This window comes from Micropterus salmoides, unplaced genomic scaffold, assembly GCF_014851395.1.
Source record: "Micropterus salmoides isolate LMB-PRFRI ecotype aquatic unplaced genomic scaffold, ASM1485139v1 Ms_hic_scaffold_2, whole genome shotgun sequence".
NCBI classification, from domain to species: Eukaryota; Metazoa; Chordata; class Actinopteri; order Centrarchiformes; family Centrarchidae; genus Micropterus; species Micropterus salmoides.
Window position 1 is genome coordinate 33,196,203 of NW_024041150.1, and position 23,916 is coordinate 33,220,118.

The 23,916-nt window shown below is 39.7% G+C and overlaps 1 protein-coding gene across 16 annotated transcripts in view; it reads left to right on the forward strand.

The window, feature by feature from the left end:
* Nucleotides 1-23,916, forward strand: part of dysf (dysferlin, limb girdle muscular dystrophy 2B (autosomal recessive)) — a 110,667-nt gene that overhangs the window by 23,599 nt on the left and 63,152 nt on the right. For 8 of the 16 annotated variants that reach the window (XR_005446398.1, XR_005446397.1, XM_038732499.1 and 5 more), the window contains exons 5-32: nucleotides 1,197-1,320; nucleotides 1,409-1,665; nucleotides 3,315-3,443; nucleotides 3,646-3,708; nucleotides 3,927-3,977; nucleotides 4,138-4,168; nucleotides 4,418-4,533; nucleotides 4,635-4,761; nucleotides 4,850-4,953; nucleotides 5,067-5,135; nucleotides 5,244-5,287; nucleotides 5,975-6,057; nucleotides 7,958-7,990; nucleotides 8,253-8,368; nucleotides 9,015-9,128; nucleotides 9,213-9,390; nucleotides 9,948-10,072; nucleotides 10,246-10,352; nucleotides 11,059-11,254; nucleotides 11,648-11,794; nucleotides 12,139-12,270; nucleotides 16,750-16,916; nucleotides 17,809-17,923; nucleotides 18,026-18,131; nucleotides 18,225-18,367; nucleotides 19,344-19,517; nucleotides 21,107-21,191; nucleotides 21,322-21,399. Coding sequence is in view for 14 of the 16 variants with exons in the window: in XM_038732499.1 (XP_038588427.1) it covers nucleotides 1,197-1,320; nucleotides 1,409-1,665; nucleotides 3,315-3,443; nucleotides 3,646-3,708; nucleotides 3,927-3,977; nucleotides 4,138-4,168; nucleotides 4,418-4,533; nucleotides 4,635-4,761; nucleotides 4,850-4,953; nucleotides 5,067-5,135; nucleotides 5,244-5,287; nucleotides 5,975-6,057; nucleotides 7,958-7,990; nucleotides 8,253-8,368; nucleotides 9,015-9,128; nucleotides 9,213-9,390; nucleotides 9,948-10,072; nucleotides 10,246-10,352; nucleotides 11,059-11,254; nucleotides 11,648-11,794; nucleotides 12,139-12,270; nucleotides 16,750-16,916; nucleotides 17,809-17,923; nucleotides 18,026-18,131; nucleotides 18,225-18,367; nucleotides 19,344-19,517; nucleotides 21,107-21,191; nucleotides 21,322-21,399 (3,214 nt within the window). In the remaining 2 variants the exon portion in view is untranslated. The remainder of the gene's footprint in view (nucleotides 1-1,196; nucleotides 1,321-1,408; nucleotides 1,666-3,314; nucleotides 3,444-3,645; nucleotides 3,709-3,926; nucleotides 3,978-4,137; nucleotides 4,169-4,417; nucleotides 4,534-4,634; nucleotides 4,762-4,849; nucleotides 4,954-5,066; nucleotides 5,136-5,243; nucleotides 5,288-5,974; nucleotides 6,058-7,957; nucleotides 7,991-8,252; nucleotides 8,369-9,014; nucleotides 9,129-9,212; nucleotides 9,391-9,947; nucleotides 10,073-10,245; nucleotides 10,353-11,058; nucleotides 11,255-11,647; nucleotides 11,795-12,138; nucleotides 12,271-16,749; nucleotides 16,917-17,808; nucleotides 17,924-18,025; nucleotides 18,132-18,224; nucleotides 18,368-19,343; nucleotides 19,518-21,106; nucleotides 21,192-21,321; nucleotides 21,400-23,916) is intronic. The other 8 variants (XM_038732494.1, XM_038732497.1, XM_038732501.1 and 5 more) reach the window with 2 other exon arrangements.

The following is a 23,916-nucleotide window of genomic DNA, read 5'->3' on the forward strand; positions in this document are numbered from 1 at the left end:
TGATCTTCTCCAGCAGCTTTTGAAGCTGAACCTCACACAGCAGCAGAACATTTCTGCCTTCTCTTAAGGCTCGATTCACCTGAGTGTCATTTATTCAAGTAGATTTATCAGTTTTTGGAAAAACATACAGGGGCTCATCTAGGATTTGAATCGAAGACCTCTCCCAACCAAAGTGAGAATCGTACCCCAACAAAACAAATACTGACCAAAGAAAACTTGCACTCAGTTTAAACCTTTAAGTTAGTAAGTTTTTCTACTGTTAAATAAATAAATAAATAAATATTAAATGAAATTTTAGAAGACTATACCTTTCACTTGTCCACACTCCACACTGCAAGTAGACATTCACATACAGAATGAATTTGATTTGGTATTTTGGTGCATAACAATAAGCTTAGTAAGAGAAAAACAGAAAAGTACTCCAAGTTAAGAATTTGAAATATAAAACAGAAATTTGCAGTTACAAATATGTAAACTTTATCTGTTTAAAAATGAGAAGACCTGAGAATGAGAATGAAATGTGCAAAATACTGACTGAGGAGTGCGCAAATGTTCATCGTATCAAGAATTAATTTATGCAATAAAGAGTTGTGTTAATGTAAAATTATATATGGATACATTACTTAAATGTGACTTGTGGTGTCATATATAAGAACAAGAACAAGAATATTTGTGAAGGGATGAATGGGCTCGTCCGGGATTTGAATTTGAACAAACACCAGAAGCGAAAATCATGCCCCTAGAGCAACGAGCCAAACATTTTGGGAAAAAGTATTTTGCTCTTCTCATTGTAAAGCGTGTTGTTACAGTGGAAGTAATTAAATTGTAACCGATATAGTGTAAAAAAAAAAGATAATTTGACGCAGTGTGATTTAGTAACAGTAGGATTTAACAGTCACAGACGACTACAGTGAATTAAACATTGCCTACAAACACAATAAAACAACTGGTGTAAATATTAAACATTAGAACAAACAAAATAAATTAAACTTCCCAAATGAACACAGTAATCTGCAGAGTCTTGTTAAGGGATGACTTCTGGTGGTCCCAGAAATACCTTAACATTGTCATTATCCCACTTTGGAAACTGAAACTTTATTTCAGATGTCTCTTTACATGTCTTCATACACTGATCCCTCCCCTGACTTTTTGGCACTGACTGAATAACATAATTGTGCTTTCTCTGTGTCCACTAGGCCACGCTGACCCTGCAGATATCCTACATCCCTCCTCCAGGATCGGCTCCAGTCTTCCAGCATCCTGCCCAGCCTGAGACTCTGCCCCATAACAACCCCAGTGTGGAGATGGACACTGTCACAAGTAAGATAATCTGTCAATTACTTAAATTAGTTTGTATTGGCTTGTGCTATATTTTACTCCTTGGATTACTTTCTGTCTGCCTCTGCAGTGATTTCTCTGGACACTTTGGGCGAGGAGGACACAGAGAGCATGATCATGCTGGAGCCGACAGATGACCAGGGGCCTAACGACGGACGCTCCATGGTCATCGATGGACCTCAGGGGCCCTCGGGCCAGGAGTCCCCCACCGCCCAGACACCTAAACGCTCGCCACCGTCCTACAACACCCATGGAGGACTCAGGAAGCGGAGGAAAGGGGCCAGCAGTCAGCCCAAAACGCTGGCCAACAAACCACAGGACATACAGGTATAGCCTGGATTTTAGAGATACAGCGATTCCTACAAGCAGTTTGTTTTTTTGATAAGAAGTGTTCTTTTGCCTGGTTTCACTAAAAAGAGAACAGTAAGGTTGCTATAACACTGCTACTATAATTTCTAGGGGTTGCTTTAAAACAGGGTTATTTTTAGATATATGTTACAAATGGAGGCAAAGAAAATGGGTCCCTTACAGAGCTGATGGTGAAATTTATTATTAATTTTATTTTTTTTACTAATCATCAAAAATGGCATCTGTATTATATAAACAGCATATAAGGCTATTTAAGCCAGAGGCCTAAATGTCAAAATAAAAGTTGATGTGATGTGTCTGTGATCATTATCCTGGCAAAAATTCAAGTTACACACTGTAAGAGGTTGCAAAAACCTCCACATGCCTCAAAACACTGAGGATATGACCTCTGTGTCCTCAAATGGTGGCTAAAAACTGCAGATGTATGTCTTCAAATGACAAATCTGAATAAAAGAGGAAAAAGTCCAAGTGAAATAGGAGTTTGCACGTCCTCGCATTCAGACACTCTGCATATGATCATTAATGTGGGTTTATTACCCACTAGACTTGATAATCAGTCCAGTGGATGTTAAACCTGTTTGTCCTGAGATCACTGGTACAAGCCATCCTCATTCAAAGCTAATATTAATTCGTTGACCTGAAGATTAAAAAAAATAAGGTATCGATGTTCATCATTAACAACTTTCTTGCTGGTAGTTTTCTAGAAAGACTACTACTTTAATGTGAATGTAAATGTGTTTCCATTTAACTCAAACAAGGAATTTAACCTCTATAACAACCTGACAATCACTTACATTTCCTTAATAAATTAATGTACTCCTCACAATTAATATTAGGAAATGAAGCAAAGTGTGAGTTCAGGCAGATCCCTAAAGTAACTCTTGTATTGGCTAGTTGGCATCAGCAGCTTCACTGTCGTTGGCTTATTCACAGCTGCGTGGCTAGAAACATCCAATCATCTCCATGCAGATCCTACTGATACACCTGCTTGTGATGAATTGATTGGCGCTCATTGTTGGTGGTAGACAAAGGCGTAGGTTTGGACTGATGAAGGGCTGAATGATTTTTATTTAATTGTGATTATTTTGACTGATATTGCAATTGAGAATTTATTTGCGATACTGAGGGGAATAATCATACTTTTCATTGAAGAACAAAATTAAATGAATTTCCGTGTGATTTTTGCGGGGATCTGCACCAAACGTCTCTAGAATATGATGTGTGGGCCAGGACATCTCTGCAGCATGACAATATCTGATTTATACACATCACCTTGATGTAGATAAAATAGCACCTCCTGCGATTTCTGTATGCCATATTGCGATATTCATAAAAGTTCGATTCAATGTTCAGCCCATTTCTGTGAAATGGCGAATATACATTTCAAAGACACAGAAATGTAAACCAGACTTCTACTATTGGTTCAAGCTGGATTTGCTCACAGTGCCATTGTGTGGTAGATTTTGGCACATTACACAAGAAACACAAGACAGGACTTTGTGTTCAGAAAATTTTTTGAATGGTACACATTTAAAAGGCTTTATTTGCTGGATGTCCCTAAAAGGTTACCTTAATACATGTTACGGCTCATGTGTTTTCCTGTCCAGGTTCGTGTGCGGGTGATTGAGGGCCGTCAGTTGCCGGGTATCAATATCAAGCCTGTTGTCAAGATAACGGTGGCTGGGCAGACCAAGAGGACCCGCATTAGAAAAGGCAACAACCCGGTGTTTGATGAGGTAAACAATAACTCTTCATCACTGTCTGATTTCCTTTATTGTATACGTCTTCATACAAATATTGTGTACTGTTGGGGGACTAGAAAAATTCTGATTTCATCATCTGATGGTGGGGTTTTTTTGTGCTTGCCACGTGTGGTCAAAAAAACATTTTGGTCAAATGTCTGTCAAACTGCAACTGTAAGTGCTTTCCTCTCGGCAGACGTTCTTCTTGAACTTCTTCGAGACTCCATCAGACTTGTTCGATGAACCGATCTTCATCACTGTGAGTCTGACTTTTTACCTTATTTTGTTCTGATGAATTATATATAAAACAAAACATTTATCTTTTCATACTGACTTTACATAATACCTCTCGTACACTGTCCCATACTGTATTTTATAACACTACAAATCTTGGATTTTACAATGTGATATTCTCCTGTTGTGTTCACTTTTAAGTTGCTCTTGATTAAATATAAACTCCCTCCCTCTGCCTGACAGGTGTGTGACTCTCGCTCACTCAGAACTGATGCTGTGATCGGTGAATTCAAGGTAAACTGCCACCTTCATGTAGCTCAATGCACATGTCTGTTCTAACTGACAAAGACAAAGAAAGTACTGCACACAGTACATGTACACATACAAGTACATACACTGTGTGTTTGTTCTGTGAAAAACATAATCGTCTAAATTGTTTTAACATTTTTTACAGTTGGATGTGGGCACCGTCTACAACGAACACAGTGAGTATATGTTTATGGAAGCTTTATGTTTTTGGTGATTGGTACTGTTGTATTTGAATGAACACTCTCACAAAAGAGCAGCCAACCTGTAAATGATTTTATATTGACAATGAGTTTGTTTCAAGTTCTGGGTTATTAGTTGTTGTTAGTTGGCATTTCTTGGCTTCATTTTCCTGGAAGTTTTTGGTTCCTGTATATTGTTGGTTGGTATGATGTTCCTGAGCTTAAGCCCGCCCCCTCTCCCTTTAGGACACTGCTTCTTGAGGAAATGGCTGCTGCTGTCTGATCCCGACGACCTCTCTGCTGGGGTCAAAGGTTACTTGAAGGTCAGCCTGTTGGTTTTGGCAGCTGGAGATGAGCCACCGGTGAGTCTGATTGGACGGAAGAAGATTGGCGAGACAGCTTTATGATGATATGTTGGTTCCCTTCTTATAACTGGGTATTTGTATCTGTGTGTGTCTTCCAGGCTGATAAACGCGAGTGTGTGGAGGATAAAGAAGATATAGAAGGAAACCTGCTGAGACCAGCTGGTCTGTCTCTGAGAGGAGCCACTTTCAGCCTGAGGATCTTCAGAGCTGAAGACTTACCACAAAGTTAGTCTCAGGTTATTGTTTATCCATCTGCTTTTTAAAAAAACGGAGATTGAGAGATTTCTAATGTCTTCCTCTTTTCTGTCTGCAGTGGACGATGCCTTCATGGATGGGATGAGACAGATTCTTGGGTTTGACAGCAACAGGAAGAACCTGGTAGATCCTCTGGTGGAGATCCACTTTGCTGGAAAAACTGTGCGTACAACTTTCATCAAAGTCATATGATCCCAACATTATTTTATCCCACACCCAACATTAAACACAGAACCCAGCCATTTAAGGTGTGTTGCATTTTCTGCCTTTTTTAGGTCTGCACTAAGATTCTGGAGAAAAACGCCAATCCGCAGTTTAACCAGAGTCTGGCCATGCCTATTAGGGTAGGACAAACGATGCAAACACTCATGATTATGTGACTTTTTTTGACCTACCAAGAGGTATACTTATCGCTGTCATTATAGAGTATATGCTTTCTATTTCTCTCCTAGTTTCCCTCCATGTGTGAGAAGATGAGGATCAGAATTCTGGACTGGTGAATCCTTGCTGATATAACTTTTTATTTACATTTTGTTTTATCAGACTTACCATAATATAAATATCTTTAGTATACAGCAGGGGTTTTCAAAGACTGACACGATGGGTGCCCCCTCAGACAAGATCGAGACAACTGTTAGGCTATAGGCTACAATTTGAACCCTGCATTTTAGCCTGTATATTTACATATTCACACCATTCATTAAAAGTATGCCGAATAAGCTATCTGCAGTTACCTTTTGCAGTGTACTCATGGATGTACAGATGATCTATCACTGGATTACTTTGATAATGAAGAAAATTTAAAAACGTGATGTTCTCAGGCAAGTTCTGGAGCTTATTTTTTTCTGATTTTAGTGGTTGATTTATGAATTAATGTTACGACGGACATCATATATAATTATATCATTGGATATGTATATGTATGTGTGTTCAGAGTGGAATGAGTTATAACTCAGAGAAGGAGTGCAAACTTTTAATGCGAATTTGGAAAATTGGCCCCTAGAGTAGGCCTACCTCAATTCTCCCTTTGAGCACACCCTTTAACTCTCCCGTGGTCCCCTGGGGAGGAACGGCTCACAGTTTGAAAACCTCTGGTTTACAGTATTACATTTTAGTTTATGTCAACTGTCGGCTTTAAAAGCATTTTTGAGCTACAGGCTATTTTCTTACTTCCTCTTTCCAGGGACAGAGCCAGTCACAATGACGTCATCGGCACAACCCACCTCTGTATGTCTAAGATCTCCGCCCCCGGTGGAGAGATAGATGGTAAGTAACTATTCAAAAGGTAACATCTCATTTTACCACCTTTCCAAAAAGATGACCCAAAATTAACCATTTGCGGGCTATTAGCCAGAACAAGTTAGCTACTTAGTTACCTTCCTCAGGAGTTGGTGGAGGCTAATCCAAAGCTAAATGGGAAGTGAAGCACAAAACTCTCCAGTTGAACTTAAAAAAATATTATGCTTCAATCCCCCAGCCGTAGGTCATGGTAAACTTGCCTGGTCTGCTCTGAATGTTTTGTGTGGCTCTGCTCGGTGTGGGTTGACCGCAGACTACAGACTTTCTGGTTTGAGTGGTTCAGATTGATTGGTGCAGGACTCCAAAGTAGTAAACCATGATAATTTTATCATCAGTTTTCAACAGGGAATGACATATTTTACTCATGGATTTTAGCGACTTCAGATAAACTTTTATCTACTTTTTAAGTAGAGCACCATCGTGCATCCATCTGGAATTTTTGAGTTTTGAAACTTTGACCTTTTGGCGGTTTGTCCACAAAACAAAGCATGAATGTTTTTTTCAGTGACATGCATGAAGACTAACTTGGTAATGTTTGTGTCCTGAACGTTGCTAGAGTTTTCGGTCCTTGGAGTGTCCCGCAGTGGTCTTGTCCCAGATGTAGATAACATGCATGAGTTTGGTTCCCTGTGTGTGATAAGAGCCATTTCTTCTTTGTCTTTGTTTGAAAATATGATTAGAAAAATGATGAATCATCAGCATCTGGCAACTTAAAGCCACCATATTAATAGGCAAAGATTAACTTTCCAAAAGCAACCGGAAGCCAATCATAAATCTGGGTATTTGGTGTCTTATCTTAGTTTCGGATTTTAGTGACCGAACAAGTCAAAGAAGGTCTTCAAGTCATATTTTTCATTAAAACTCGCAAATGCTTGATTTAATTGAATGTCCAACACAAATAACAGAATGTCAAGAAACATCATCAATATACTCCGATTTGGTAGCTTGTTGCTCTGGAGTAATGTGGCAAAATAATGTTTTAAAAGTTAAAAATGTAAGACATATTTTATGACTCAAATGCACTTAATGCACTGCATATTTCTGGTACTGTGCTTTTCTTCAAGACACCACTGGTTTCTGTATATTTTCATACTGTTTAAAAATAAATTATCAGAGTTTGCAACATGTACAAACACTAGTGCAAACTTCATGTTCATGGTGATGAGTCACACAACTCAGAAAATGTAATTTTGGATGGAAATGGTTGAGCAGTATGTTGTGATGGAAAGTGTGCCTGATTTGTAAGGGTTTTTTAAAAAAAAACATTGATATGGTTGTTTTTTAACAAATGAGAAACTGGAACTCTGGATTTAATTTGGGTGATTTTTTGGCCAGTATTTTTCTAAATGAAAGAGTTTCCTACTGCTCCTCCCTCCCTGCAGAGAATAAACATTCTTTTCTTTTTTAGCAGCTTTTCGCTCCTTCCACCATCTTCTGTCCCTAAAAACTGTAAACTATTTATCTCTGTTTGGTCTGGACGAACCGAGTCCTCTTCCTGTTTTATGCTGTAAAACCATCCAGTAGATTTCCCTCCAAAACCAACATGGCAGTGACGGCATCATTATTTTAAAATATTGCACCTTTCCTAGACTTATTTAATTTTTTCCCAGTTTTCTGCAGTGGAAAATGCAGTGGTAGCGATTTCACTTCATTGTGGGATGTATTGTTTCAAGTTGTTCACTTGAAACGAGCCAAATGAGTTTGCACTGAGTATTCAGGCTTTAAAGTGTTGTAGAGAGTGTGGTGAGTTTGTGGTCCATTGCATCTGTTTGGGTTTGAGTGGCGTTCAAAGACGTCTGTTTCCTTTCTGCCTGACTCTGAACATCTGTCTGTAATTCTGAACCACCCTTCCTCTCTACGCATTCAGATGACTTGACTCCACGGACCTTCCATTCAGGCAGTACGTCCATCATCTTCTCTTATTTTGTGTGAAACAGTTCAGCTGTCAGTTCAACTGTTTCACTTCCTTTTTGTTTCCATCTTGGCTTAATTATGATGAAAGTCTCTCAGTCTATTTTGTCAAGTGCAAATCATTTTATCTATCTATCAATCAATCAATCAATCAATCAATCAATCAATCAATCAATCTTTTCTTCATTTTCATCGGTCCACATTCTGCCCTGTTTGTCATGAAATCTGTTGGCCATTTTGTGTCATTGCAGTTGATGACAGTCTTGGTTTCCTGCCAACGTTCGGTCCGTGTTTTGTCAACCTGTATGGCAGCCCCAGAGAGTTCACCGCCTTCAACGATCCACACGAAGCTCTGAACTTGGGAAAAGTAAATTCACATGTGTTTTTCGCTTTTAAATACAATCAGTCATCACCTTAAATTAAAGGTAGAAAACATTAAAATAAAACCACCCAGAACTTACTTGATTTTGGCTGGTAAGTTCTTGTAGATAAACTGTACGGTTTTCTGAATGTTTTCAGTGGTGAAAATAATTATTCCCTTGATTAAATAAATATTATTAATTAATAAAAAATGTAATAACCAGGAGTTACTTGTTTTGTCTAACGCACACATTTTACTTTCAAATAAACACACAAAGCATCACACCCTCAAAGTTAGAGGAAACTAAATTACTTAAAATATATACATTGTCAGAATAATTGCTGATAGTGTCGAGATAAGATCTTCAAAACTCTTTTGTGTTACTTGTCTTCTCCTGAAACTATACTTTTTCAGCAAGTATCGGCACCATTTTCCCATTTCTGTGCTGTAAAGATGTCCACATTTCATTACAGATTTGGTCTAGTAGAGGAGTAGAGGCTATTACAGGCTTCTTAGTAACTGTAGTGTATATTTTGGCATTTTACACTAATATCTTTAACTGATTATAGCAATAATTAATTAATATTTTAGTGAAAATTGTTATAATACCACAACTGCGAACCAGACAACCTCCTCATCTTCTGTCTCTCAGGGGGAGGGTGTGGCTTACCGAGGTCGAGTTTTACTGGAACTAACTACAAAACTGACGGACAAGCCGGAGCCGAGAACTGAAGACATACCCTCAGATGACCTGATGGTGGTGGAGGTGAGAGGGAAGGAGGGAAGAAGGTTTTGAACACATCAAAGAAAGGTATCATCCATCCCTCAATCTTTTCTGTTCATCTCACAGAAGTTTCTCAGGAAGAGGAAGTTCTCTCTCTTCGTGGCGTTTTACTCGGCCACGCTCCTCCAGGATGTCGACGATGCCATCCAGTTCGAGGTCAGCATTGGTAACTACGGCAACAAGTTTGACTACACCTGCCTCCCTCTGGCCTCCACCACCCAGTTCAGCAGGGCTGTGTTTGACGGTAGGTCAAAGATCAGGTTGTAAGTGGAGCAGTGTAGTCCAGGTAAAATCATGCCAATGTGCAGAAAATTCAAGTAAAACTGTTAATTCAAGATGAACAGTTTGTTGGTTTGTGCAGTAAATGGGTGTCTGTTTGCAGTCAGTCGAGCTACATGTGCAATAAAGCGATATAAATGTGCAGCAAAGCGGTGTACATGTGCAGTAAGTCGATACACATGTAGTAAAATAAAATAGGTTTGTAGTAAAAGTGAAACTTCGGGAAAAGTTTAATAAAAGAAACATGCAGGTCATGTTTTTGGCTTTTGTTTTCAAATTTTAACAATATTATTATGAGTTGGTAGTGATGTTTCTTCAGTTCCAAAACGGTAAAAAAAAAAATGTTGGTTTAGAACATCTTATTGCACAGCAGCTGAAAACATAAACTGAAACTGATTTTATTTTAATTGTATTATATTTACAGTTACAAACGTAGGGTTTGGTTGTAGAATGCTGTTGATTGATTTGCTTTTAAAACCTATGATTTGATGATGATGATGTGTCTGTATGTGTGTGTTCCAGGTTGCCACTACTACTACCTCCCCTGGGGAAACGTTAAGCCAGTGGTAGTTCTGTCTTCAGAGTGGGAAGATATCAAGCCGAGGATCGAGGCTCTCAACATGCTGCTGGCTATCATAGAGAGACTGGTGGGTGTTGTATCTGTGTGTTTGTGTACCTCTGGCTTTGGTAGGACATTTTTTTAGTCCTTGAAAATGAGAAAATGTTTACAAAATGACGACGTTCTAGCTGGTCCTCCTCTTAAATTGCATGTAGAGCATTCCAGATCTGATCGTGTGTGTGTGTGTGTGTGTATGTCCAGGAGGCGAACCTGCAGCGGGTGCAGCTGGATGTGAAGGCAGGCAGTGATCTGGAGGAGCTGGAGCTCCGGGTGGTCGAGCTGTTGGATCAGGTCATCACAGACTGCAGGTACGCACTGCCTAATGTCTCTGTGTGTTGTATTTTAAGTATTTTTGATGGTGGTAGAATGTAATCTGTACTTTACTATCTCATTTTATGCTACTTTATACTTCTAAACACAAAATTCCAGGGGAAAATATTATATTTACTTAACTACTTTTATTTTATAGCTATAGTTACTGGTTACTTTGTAATTTAAAATATATAGTTTTTTACATAGGAAACACATGATCATGTTATAACAATATGAACAACTACAGTAAAATGCTACTTTCACATGAATATATCAGGAACAATATTATAATGTACAATAACATAACATTCACAGGGGCCATTTGTGTGCATAAGAAATAAATTTATATTTGAAACTTTAAATACAGCTTGATGATAATACTATACTTAGTCCCTCTTCCCACACTGGTTATATCACTGTCCTCAACATCACTTCACTTTAATGGACTGCAAAGCAATAAATATTTGTGGAGAATTTTCTGTCTAAGATTGTTCAGTATCTTTAAAGTCTTATCTTGAATATGTTTTTACTTAGAAAATGTATTGTGTACTTTAATCTTTTTAACTTTGTTGCTTATGATGTTAATATTTATTGAAGTAATCTTACATTCTTACAGCTAACAACGGCAGACTGTCCGTTGACAGCAAATATACTGTATGCTTTCTCACTTTCTCACTCTTTCTCACACCTCTCTCTCTCCAGTGAAGAGCTGCCCTCTCTCGACCAGTGGCAGTGTGCGACTCCTCTGGACCGCTCCTTGAAGCACATTCGTACTCTCCACCTGCAGCAGATCGTTGCGGCGGCGCTCGCTCTGAAGCACGGGCCTGCCACTGAGCTCTCCACAGTGCTAGAGCAGGCTGAGGACTGGGCCAACAGGCTGAGGACCATGGCTGAGGAGGTGAGCGTGCTATTATGTCACCAACCATCTGAAATGAATGAACCTTTATTGAAATTAATAAAAGGTGTTTGCATCAGCTGGGTTGGTCAGATTTTACTGAATTTTGTAGTTTCCTTCCAGATGCATATGTACAAAAAGCCATTTCACTGTTTTGATTTTTGCATTTTTACCAGTAGGATTAGAATATTTATTACTACCAGTAAATTAATTCATGTTATGTGTGACACAGAGATAAACAGTGATATGTATGTATGTTTGAGGCTGTGAACTGTGCAATTTATAGTGTACGAGAGAGATTAAAAGAATATGTAAAGAAAGAGCATTTAAATAAGAAAACAAAACACCACTAATACTCCTCTCTCTCTCTGTGTGTACTCTCTTTCTCTCCCCCAGCCACAGAACAGTCTTCCAGACATAGTGATATGGATGCTGCAGGGCGACCGCAGGGTGGCGTACCACCGCATCCCCGCACACACTGTGATCTTCTCCCAGCAGCACTGTGGGAAATACTGTGGACAGCTGCAGACTGTCTTCCTCAAGGTACACACACACACCCCAACCCGTTCTCACTTCCAAATTGTCACATATGGACCCCTGGTTATTTTAACCCAAACCATGATGTTTTTCTAAGCCTGACCAAGTACTTTTGTTCCCTAAACCTAACCAAATTGCAATGTTATTATCATTGCTAACATGACGAGCACTGTATGTGGAAAAATTATGCTATAAAGGGTACCCAGGTCATTAAAATGCAACGCCAAGGGGTCTTGACCAAGCGTCCATATCTGACAAGTTGGGAGTGAGAATGTGTTGACGAACACAAAAACATATTTTGTCTTCTGAAATAAAGACTTACTTACTAAACCACTGTATGTGTTGCACAGTACCCACAGGGCAGTGGTGCAGAAGCCAAACTTCCTGGTCAGCTGAGGGTCAAAGTCTGGTTTGGATTGGCTGCTGATGTCAAACTCTTCAACCAATTCGCTGAAGGAAAACTGTCGGTCTTTGCCGAGACGGTAAGGTGCACAGAGTGAAGATCTGTAAGTCAGGGTCAGAACTGACTTTGTAAATCCAACTCATCACAGTTATGCTGTTAAGAAATTTAATCTTACAACAACTTTCGACAAGTCGCACCCCCTTTGGTTACTGTTTCTAAATCCCCTTTTCCACTGCATAGTACCAGCTGAACTCGGCTCGCCTCGCCTTTGTTTGTTTTTCCATTGTGGAAAAGTTGTAGCTGTACCTGCTTCCAGGTACTTTTTCCGTATCACCTCCGTCGAGGTTCCAAGTGAGCTGAGGCCAGAAAGAGGCCAGCAGCAGAAAGTTTTATATTTTACAGTTTTCATACGTTATTTCATCACTAAATCCACTTCTGAGAAGTTTTGAGGTGAGAAATCAACTGTATAGATTTGAAATATTGACAGTTTCTACGAAAAGTGATGGCGGAACAAAAATGTGCTTGAAAAAGTTTTCGGAGTTTTTTAAAAATTGTTTTTACAACTTTATTAATTCACTAGTACTTGACAGACTACAAAACAGGGAGTACAGGTTATAAGAAAACAAAACAAGCACATGAGAAACAAACAGGACAAATAGATAAACAAATAAATATAAAGATAAAAAGATAGCAGCTAAATTCTGTCAATAATATGTTTCAAAATACTAGATGTCTTTAAAGCTTTCTTGTTTTTTAACACTCTGCCAACAACTTAACCAGATCAGCAATTTCACAGTTTATAGATTCCACATTCAAAAATAAGACCATACTTTCAGATAAAGGGACCAAGATATTATGAGATTCCCATATTAATAATACGATTTGTGACCAAAAGTCATGTGAAAAAGTACACTTGTAAAATAAATGAGAAAAAGACTCCGTCTCTGACTCACAAAAAGAGCATAAAGGGGAGACATCAGATCTAAACTTGTGAATAAATTCATTGCAAGGATAATATCTGTGTAAAAGTTTTATTTGAATTTCCTTTATTGGGGACAAAAAAACGATGAAATTCTGTCCAGACCATCCTTTTAAAATCTGGGAAAACTGCTTTCCAGCGATAAAAGGCAGTGGGACTCTACCTACCAAGAGAGGTAAAAACCCTTCTAATATGCACATTACTACAAGAACTGTCCTCCAGAGTCTTCCCACCAAGTCAAAAATGTTGGATCACCCCTGATACAGGTTCATATATCAACGTAGCTTTAGTGAGGGATAACACCTGAGCAGATATGCTGTTAATTACTTTGGTAAACTGAGACCGAGATATTTCAACTCTCCTTTGTTGGACAAACTCCTCATATGTAGCCAGATCCCCTGTATCACTAAACAGTTCAGAAATAAACACAACACCTTGGTCAAACCAGTCCTTGAAAAATATGGTCTTATTAAGGATCGATATCTAAACTCAGTCATTTTGAGTGAGTGTGTGTTTTATCATAAGTATCTTACTGTCACCAGGATGGTCTAATTAATCTCCGTTGATAGGAACTACTTTTCCTTAGACAGTTTTCTGTCAAAGTTATGCTTGCGCTACGGCTCTGTGACGGAGCCGTATGAAGGGCTGCAGCCCTTTACATCTCCCGCGATTGAAAACTGATATTGGGTGACTGTAAAAACAATCACGTCTGGCTGTATTTTAGCTGTGAAGGTAATAGCTGCGTGTGACGTGTGTGCAAAGACAGTGAAATACACTCTTGAACAAAATCTTAAGACCGGGGGAAACATTGCAAGTACTCGCATTTCACGCTGGTGGATCATAACTGGGTTGTAAGTACTGCTTCAAAACGCCAAAAGAAGAAACAGGAGCAAGAGACAAAAAATAGAGAGTAGGCAATTTATTGAAAACTGCATTTAAACTCAAACAGGCTGTTCATCAGCTGATCAAAAGTTTAAGACCATAGGCATAAAAAGGTAAAATCTACACAAAAATATGGTTTTCGTGTCATTGATCTTCAGGCAGTCACACTGTCATGATCTCCTGATGGCAAAGGCAAAAAGGCTTTCTCTCGTTGAACGTGGCAGGATTGTTGAGCTGCACAAGCAAGGCCTCTCGCAACGCGCCATTGCTGCCAAGGTTGGACGCAGTAAGACAGTCATTTTACATTTCTTAAAAGATCCTGAGAGTTATAGGACAAAAAAGTCAAGTGGTAGACCCAAAAACATTTCACCTGCACTGAGCCAAAGGATCCGACGGGGTGTCCGTGAAGACACAGGTCGATCCTCGACCCAAATTAAGGCACTTACTGATGCTGACTGTAGCCCAATAACCATAAGACGTCATCTGCGAGAGAAGGGCTTCAAGAACAAAAAACGTCTTGAAAGGCCACGTCTCCTCCCACGCCACAAACTTGCCCATTTGGAATTTGCAAGGGAGCACCAAACATGGGACATTCAAAGGTGGAAGAAAGTTTTATTCCCTGACGAGAAAAAATTTAACCTGGACGGTCCTGATGGCTTCCAACGTTACTGGCATGACAAGGAGATCCCACCGGAGATGTTTTCTACGCGGCACAGTGGAGGAGGCTCTATCATGATTTGGGGTGCTTTTTCCTTCAATGGGAAAATTGAGCTTCAGGTTGTCCAGGGGCGTCAAACGGCGACTGGCTATGTGGACATGTTGCAGCGGGCATCCCTCTTGACTGAGGGCCCCCGTCTGTGCGGTAATGACTGGGTCTTTCAACAGGACAACGCTGCAATTCACAACGCCCGCCTGATGAAGGACTTCTTCCAGGAGAATAACATTGCTCTTTTGGACCATCCTGCGTGTTCTCCTGATCTAAATCCCATTGAGAATATTTGGGGATGGATGGCAAGGGAAGTTTACAAAAACGGACGTCAGTTCCAGACCGTGGATGCCCTTCGTGAAGCCATCTTCACCACATGGAGCAACGTTCCCAGCAGCCTCCTGGGAATCAAGCATGCCGAAACGAGTGTTTGAAGTGATCAACAAGAACGGTGGGGCTACTCACTACTGAGTCCTTTTTTGACACTTTTAGCTCTGTTGTAGGTTTATTTTCAGGCTATGGTCTTTAACTTTTGATCAGCTGATGAACAGCCTGTTTGAGTTTAAATGCAGTTTTCAATAAATTGCCTACTCTCTATTTTTTGTCTCTTGCTCCTGTTTCTTCTTTTGGCATTTTGAAGCAGTACTTACAACCCAGTTACGATCCACCAGCGCGAAATGCGAGTACTTGCAATGTTTCCCCTGGTCTTAAGATTTTTGTTCAAGAGTGTACTTTGGCAACACTGTAAACTTCGCTAAACATCTGAGATTAAGTCTTTCACAATAATAGGATGATGTTATGAAGCCGCAGTTCTGAGCAGGATATTTTAATTATAATTAAAGAATAAGACAGTAGTTTGATGTCTTGTCATTATGCAGCTATTATTTTGAATTGGTAAGGCTACAGCTTACTCCTTATTTCTCTCATAAATACAGAAACGGGAGGAGGGAGGTCACATTAAACTAGAAATAAAATGTGTAGAATGTATTGGCATCGGCAATACCAGCCTTGGTATTACATGGTACTGGATCGTATAGGAATTAAGTGCACATCACTATTACATAGAATTCATAAGGAAGTCCATCTGGCCCGGGAGTTTTGTTTAAAGGCATTTTCCTAATAATAGTCTGTAATTCTTGCAATGAGATTGGACCTTCACAAAGCTCACAGTTTTCTTTGGAAATTTTTGGGATAAAAGGGCTTACTTTGTCAGAGAAGACATGACAAGCCTGAGGGTCAAAGGATGGTGTATATAGCTTTTGATAAAAATTTGCAATAAATGAGGAGATGTTCTTCTCATTTGTAGAAAGACAGTTATCAATATATAAAGTTTTTTTGTAAGTATCCAATAAACAGTCAGCAGTTAGCTAAGTATAGCGTTAGCTTGATGAAGCTTTCTCTTCCTTGGAGAAAAGACCGACAGAAAAATAAACCAAAACTGGGTCAAAGTTTCGCCAACCATTCTCAAAACATTGTTCTTAACGTTGGAAAAAACTATTTACGTTTTTTCTTGACTTTGGGCAAACAAATTCAAGCCCTGAACGAAAAAGAGTTGCCAGAGTACAAAAAGACCGTGTAACAGCGGCGCCATCTTGGCTCCTCCAAGTTTTCAGAGTTGAGGAGCTCCGCAAGTGGCTGCGGGGGAAGCCTGTGCCAGCCGCCCGCTCACAGAGCCCTCTGCTCCCGCCGTCACACAGACCGCTGCAGCAACAACGGCAGAGGAAACACAGCTGGAAGGTTTTCATACCGCTTATCTGTCTTTACATTCTGAGTAATGTTGAAACGTTTTAACTTAAAATTACGGCAGTTGTGTGTGGCGTCGCTATGACGACCAGCTACATTGAGGGGCGCTGTCTCTGGGTACTGTCTGCAGTGGGAAACGGAGCAGGGCCAAACCGAGTCGAGTAGTCGAGGCGAGTTGAGCTGGTACTGGTAATGGAAAAGCACATAAGTGTCATCCCATGATAGAAAATCTCTCTGTCTTTCTGCAGTATGAGAACCAGACCCGACTCGCCCTGGTGGGCAGCTGGGGAACTACAGGCTTAACCTCCCCCAAATTCAGTGACGTAACTGGAAAAGTTAAACTGCCCAAAGAGAGCTTCAAGCCCTCACCTGGGTGGACCTGGGCTGGAGACTGGTACATCAGCCCCGAGAAGACGTAAGTGCATGCGTGTGTGTGTGTAAGAGACAAACCCAAATACATTCTGTCATCTTTCTCTCCAAATCTGGCTGGCCCATTACTGTATCAATGAGCATTTCCCCCCCAATGAGCCATGACGCAGACTGAGATCCTCTGGTAGGGCGCTGCAACCTGTTCCATGGTCTAGAAAACATGAGGAGACAGAACAATCTGCCGGAGGAGATCAAACTCACAGACTGATTTATTGTGTAATGACTAGTTTATTGATCTTGATTTTATTTTCACTCATTTATGTGATTTACATTGATCACTGTAAACCAATATGTGAGGATCTTTTTATTTTTGTTTTGCTAAAATAATAATAAGCTATATATGTATAATAACATGTAATCTGTGATTATTATTATTATTATTATTATTATTATTAATAATAATGACTGTATTTTGTGCCTCTTTGAAGTGATTGTTAGAGGCACATTAGCCCTTTTTTGGTTACAATTGTATCCACCAAAATTCATATGTCCCCGGTACATATTGGCAAATAATCACTGATGGTTTTCATTTTAAATTTAAATTTACACTTTGAGCTGAAGATGGAGCCACTATTTTCTTTCTTCTTCTTTTTAAAATTCAAACTTCATTATATCCATCATCATTTGTCTTAGTTTTTATTGGTGCAGTCGCCTTTTATTGCACAATGCTTATGTTTTCCACTTTTTGGCGGGAATCGGACCCAGGTCTCAACCAACAAAGGCATGTGTCTTATCCACTGTTCATCACCACTGCCTATTATTAAACATATAAAGATATAATATATTAAATATATTAATTGTATCATTATCTGTGTGTGAAAGTGAGGTTCTGCGTGTTTTCATGTATACTGAATATGTCTATGCTGATAAACCCATAGAATGCTTTTTGACGTCGATGCTGGTCACATGACTTTCATAGAGGAAGTATTCGAAAACCAGATGAGGTTACCGGGCGGACAGTGGATCGGCATGCCGGAGGGGTACACTGATGTGGTATGTGTGTGTAAATACTTTGCGTTGGTGTGTATGTTTGTGTGTGTGTATGCAGCTTTTATGGCTTCACTCATCTTTGTAAATCTAAAATGTGTGTGTCAGAATGGGGAGAAGGCGGTGCCAAAGGACGAGGTGGAGTGTCCTCCAGGTTGGGTGTGGGAGGATGTGGAGTGGAGCGAAGATCTCAACCGGGCTGTTGATGATCAAGGTGCACACACACAGGACACACACACTTACAAGACACACAATGAAACCTAAAGTAAACACAGCACTAAGTCCAACTTTGTTTGTGTGTGTCTAGGCTGGGAGTACGGCATCCCCATCCCTCCAGATCGCCGTCCCAAGTCGTGGGTGCCGTCAGAGAAGATGTACCACACCAACCGAAGGAGACGATGGATACGAATGAGAAGACGAGACCAGCAGAAGATGGATGCTCTCAGAAAGGTAGAGCAAATTAACTGGGGGTGGTGAGGTTATATGGTATGCATCTCAACCACCAGGTCACCAGATTTTTAATAAAGGTAGACTTAGTGATCACAAACTTGCCACTGAAATAAAGTTTACGAGTTGTTTTTCAGGAGACTTGAAGCTCTTTGCTAATAACAAAAAAGTTGCAGATGGTGATTTTATAAAATATTCAGATAGTCATTTAGTTCAGTGTAAATGTTTTCCAGGCTTTTTTAAAAAACATTTAAATGGAAAACAACTTGCAAAATTAAGAAGCTTGCAGGGTTTAATTTTTTTTATGGTCAGTATATCCCGTGAAAGATGTTGGTTCATCTCTCAAAACTTTCCACCCTGTCTGTAGCCCTCCTAATCCCACTGGTATCTGCAGAAGTCGCAAATCTTTAAAAATTATTCACAAATATATGGTTTCATTTTAAAAACATTACTTATTAGCAAACATTACTAACAGGTGTAGCAACTGCATTTGTTGTAGACTACAATACAGCGGATTAATAGAGATTTCCAGCCAACTATGGAAGTAAATGGCACAAAGGAATAAGATATATCAAGCTTTGCATACACACACAGTTATTGTTGGTAGGATCAATTATTTGTAGATGTTGGTATTTTCATGGTATTTGTTAACAATAAGAAAAATACAGAATATCACCAGTCTCATCTTTTCAATATTTAGTTACTTAACCTAAATAGATATAAGGGATTAGAAAGATTCAGATTTGATAAAATACTAGAACCCCAACCCCAGACTTTATTCTGGCTCAATAATCTTTTCTTTCCTACTACAGTTGACAATCATTTATTTTTTCTCAACTTAAAAAAAAGTTCTAAATCTCTCTCGTCATCCTCTAAAGTTTCCTCTCCCAGCCACTAGATGGCGGTCTAGATGCACAAATGAGAAAGAAAGAAGTTGAAACACACAGAGGTTCAGAGTGGTGTGTGTGTGTGTTCACAGCAGCGTCCAGACGAGGCGGAGAGGGAGGGATGGGAGTATGCCTCGCTGTTCGGCTGGAGGTACCACTTGAAGCCAAGGAAGACGGACAGCTTCAGGAGGCGCAGGTGGAGATGCCGCATGGAGCCGCTGGAGAAGACGGGACCGGCTGCCATCTTTGCTCTGGAGTGTTCTCTGGTGAGGAAGAGAAACAGGCAGAGGAAAAAAAAAACATGATTACTGATATATACATTCATCATTACATAATGATACAATAATGTCTAATAATGTAATTTTAATCCATTACACTTTTTCCAAATCACAACAACAGCTATCTCTGAGCGCTTTTCATAAAGAGCAGGTGTAGACCTACTCTATGAGAGAGATATATATATATATATAATTCAGTCAATATTTCCTCACAGTTTGATAGCTCTCTGTTTTGTCTGTGCTCTAAAAAAATCAGGTCACATTTTTCCCGCCAATAAGCAACAGGTGGGGTTAGCACTCGTGCACAGGAGTGATGGGGGGGAGGGGGTCAGTGGAAGAGAGAGTTCAATACAGAGGCACATTGGAACGGATCTGGCTAAAGAGGAAAAGGTCTGAAGAGTATTTACAGACATGAAAGTTATATGACCAGGCAAGGGCGAAGGCGTTTCAACACTGGAGAAACCTCGGAGAGTTGAAATTTGGGGGGCGGAGTTTCTGAGGGAGCACTGAACGGAGCGATGTATTTGTTTGACTTGAGTTCAAATATTAACAATCCTTCCGCAGAATCACTTACTCTCCCTTTAAGATACACTACATGTATGTTTACAGCTGAACATTTCACCCATGTGTTATTCCCATTCCAAAACCATGGGTACTAATCTGCTACTCCACTTTTCCGGGAAATCTTTCCACCACATTTAGGAACCTGGCTGCAGGGATTTGCTCCCATAAAGCCACAAGAGCATTAGTGAAGTCCAACGCTGATGTTGGGTGATAAGGTCTGTGGAAATGTTGGCGGTTCTCAGAGCTCTGAGGAGTTTTCTGCCCGCTCTCCGCGGTGTTCCAGCTCATCCTAATGATGCTGGATGGGACTGAGGTCAGGGCTCTGTTATGGCTGGGCGATAGGGCCAAACGTGTTGTCACGATAAAAAATTGCATATCAGTCGATAAAAAAATCTCAAATCATTATTTCTTTTAAGTTTAAAGGCTGATTTTTGCTCCTGGCTGAAATTTAAAGAAACCAGACTGTTTATTGTGGTTTTAAACTTTTCTTTATGGTCAGAACCAAACAGTGGATCACTTCACAAATCTGTGGTGGAACATTCAGAATAATTATGAAAAAAGCTCTTTCCAGTCCCTTTTCCTCGATAAAAATCTTAGTGGAGAAATTAAGTGCTAATTTGTTCATGATTCAAATTAATTAAATCAAACATTTATTGAACATTTAAAATTATTTTGTGATGATTATCATTCTTGATTTATTGCCCAGTCCTAAGGTCTATACAAGCCAGTCAGGTTCTTCCACACCAAACTGGCAAAACAATTTTTTATTGGTCCTGGCTTTCTGCTTTGTGTGGGGGTGGTGATGGGGCAGTGGATAAGACACATGCCTTTGGTGTGAGAGATCCAGGTTCAATTCCCACTGTGACACATCTACCAATGTGTTCCTGAGCAAGACACTTAACCCCTTGTTGCTCCCGAGACGTGCGACCTCTGAGATGTATAGTAATTGTAAGTCGCTTTGCTGTGTTGTCTTTTAAAATATGATCTTCCTCTTCTTCCTCCTCTTCCCACAGAGCAGTATAGAGGACAAGAACGATGACAAGTCAGTCACAACAACGTTTGGAGTCAACAGACCAACCATTTCCTGTTTCTTTGACCGTAAGACAGTCACACATTCTCTTCATCCTCTTCCTTCACCCCTCCACTTATTTCTTCTACATTGTTTTTTGTCAATACAATGATGTGTGTGTGTGTGTGTGTGTGTGTGTGTGTGTGTGTGTGTGTGAAGGTGGCACCCGCTATCACCTGCGCTGCTACCTGTACCAAGCCAGAGACCTGATGGCCATGGACAAAGACAGCTTCTCAGGTATTATGCGGTGAATTGTACAAAAGCTCTGGTACGTTTCTCACCATGCATCTGTCATGTATCATTACTGATGCAGACTTTGCGTCATCTGTGGCTGGAAAGTTTGTAAAAAATTTGTTTAAATGTCAGTTTTCACAAATGTGAAACAAATCAAACAAAGCAAGGTAACCACAGAAAACATGGTTTGGTGAGACAAATCCACATGTATTTTTACAGTGTCCGTGTTTATTCATTGTTTGTCATCTGAGTTTGATTTTTTTAATAAAACAGGCTCTGAGTGCAACACTGGGAGGTGACCGATTTCTCGAAGCTGCTTTATGATGAAAAATATTAGACAAAAATACATTTGGTGTGGATGTGACGACCAGCTTTCACGTCTCTGAATGCTTTTTTCTCATAGCTTTCAGTAGAAAGGCAGAATTTCACTGGGGCATTAGGGAACACTGTATTTAAAATCACAGTGTAAAGAAATAATGCATGAGTGGGAAAACAAATTAATAAATATACATTAATAAAGATAACATAAAGGCAAGTAACAATCATCAAACTATACATGTTTAAAGCTGCTACTGTCAATATTTTTATATTAACAACAGATAAAATTACGTGTTATGTGTAATGTGAAAGAGGTCAGTTGTTGTGACATATCCACCAAAAATTATCCCAACTCTGCAGTTCCTCTCTTTAACTCATTGTTTTCCGGCAACTTTAGTATTTTGGTTCTCTCTCGCCGCTTCATTTCCAGATGTAGCAGGCAGCTGTTTTTCAGTGAAGAAACTCTGACAAGCTTACTGTACATTACCTGCCCAGCACCAAATAGCAAACCACTAAATTGAGCAACTAGCTGGTGAAAATAGTGGAGCATTTAGCAGCTGAAGAGCCAGATATTTTTTTTATCTAAATGACCCAGAACAGAGCTGGACTTACATTCACCAGGTAGAAAGAAACACAACTCCAAATGAATGCTAATGTCGCTCCACATCTGCTGGTGGACGTGTAAATAACTGTTTGCCAAGTTCATTATATCAACTCAAAAGCTAATAACGTTGCCAGTGATTGCAGCTTGTTTCCGCTGCCACCAAGTGGCTAAAAATAACTTAATAATAATAATACAGGTTAAAGTATCACTAGTTTAAAAGCATGAACATGTGGTTGAAGTTTTTTTTTGCCTTGACTTTCCAAATACAAAACAGTGTCTTTAAACACAGGGAGGAAGACAGAGCTTATGGAAATTAAAAATGTAGTATTGAGCTTTAATATCAAGCTGTGTTTTTAATGTTAATCTGTTTAATAAAGCCACAGACACAGAGAGAGAGAGAGTTATTAATAAAGTATGGTGTTGCTGCACTGCTGAGGGAAGCAGCACTGAAAGATGGAGGGAGAGAAAGAGGGGATTTCAAGGAGTGAGAAAGAAAGAGAGGACAAAGATAGAACAGAGAAAGACAGAAACAGAAAATGTTTTTTTTATTATTCCGAAGGTCATGGAAACTACGGCTACTGGGTGTGTGTTAATCAGAAACCCACCGCAGACTCAGATGTAAAAACAGAGACGAAGCTTTAAAAAACAGAGGGGTGAATAGACAGAGCAAGAGAGAAATGATAGATGATAGAGGGAGGTTGGTTAAAGACACACACACACACAGTGTAACGGATGAGTAGAGTTGATGGATGTGTTTCAGTTGTGTGTTAATCTGGTGTTAGATGGCGTCTGGGCGGCCATGATTAAAGACCAAGTCAACTATCAAAGACTGAGGTCTTTCTTTTTTTCTTTCTGTCTTTCTGCCTTTCCTTTTTCATTCACTTTATTCTACTTGTCTAAATCTCATTATTCATCTGTCTTTTATCCTTTCCTTCAGTCTATTGTTTCTTATATGTCAGAACATATATAAAATATATGTTTCTTCCTTTCCACCAGTTTAAAGCGATGTGCACACGACAATGTGACCTTCACTCTTCCACACAATATATGCGGGGCTGGAGGCTTGGTGATCTAGAGTTTATACACGCAAGGTTCATTAGTTTGCTGCTGTAGCTGGTACGCTAACTGGTGCTTTTCAGTCATAAAAGCTCCCAGAGCTTTTCTCAACGTTCTCTGTACTGTTCTGTTTACTACCCTCTGGCAATTTCTTCACCATCTCATACCATTTCATTCAATAAAAAGTTATTGAAGAGGGAAAATAAAGTTAAAGTTCACTAACAGGACAGTAAGTTCACACAGTTTATTCAAAAGATACATATGTATCGACTCCCAACTCATAATGGTCTGTAAATGATTGTGGATGAATTTATACTCAGACAGAGGAGATTAAGATAAAAGTGGAAGTTGCAACACAGCTAATAAGCTATGATAGCTTCTTCTATTTTGGACTTTCCGGCTCTCCGTCCCATTAAAGGTCAACACTATCAAGGTGGCTTGTTATTGGTTTATGATGCAAATTAATGCAATGTCAGGCCCGTCGCCCTGACATCTGTAGTCATGAAGTCCTTTGAAAGACTGGTGTTGGCCCACCCGAAGGA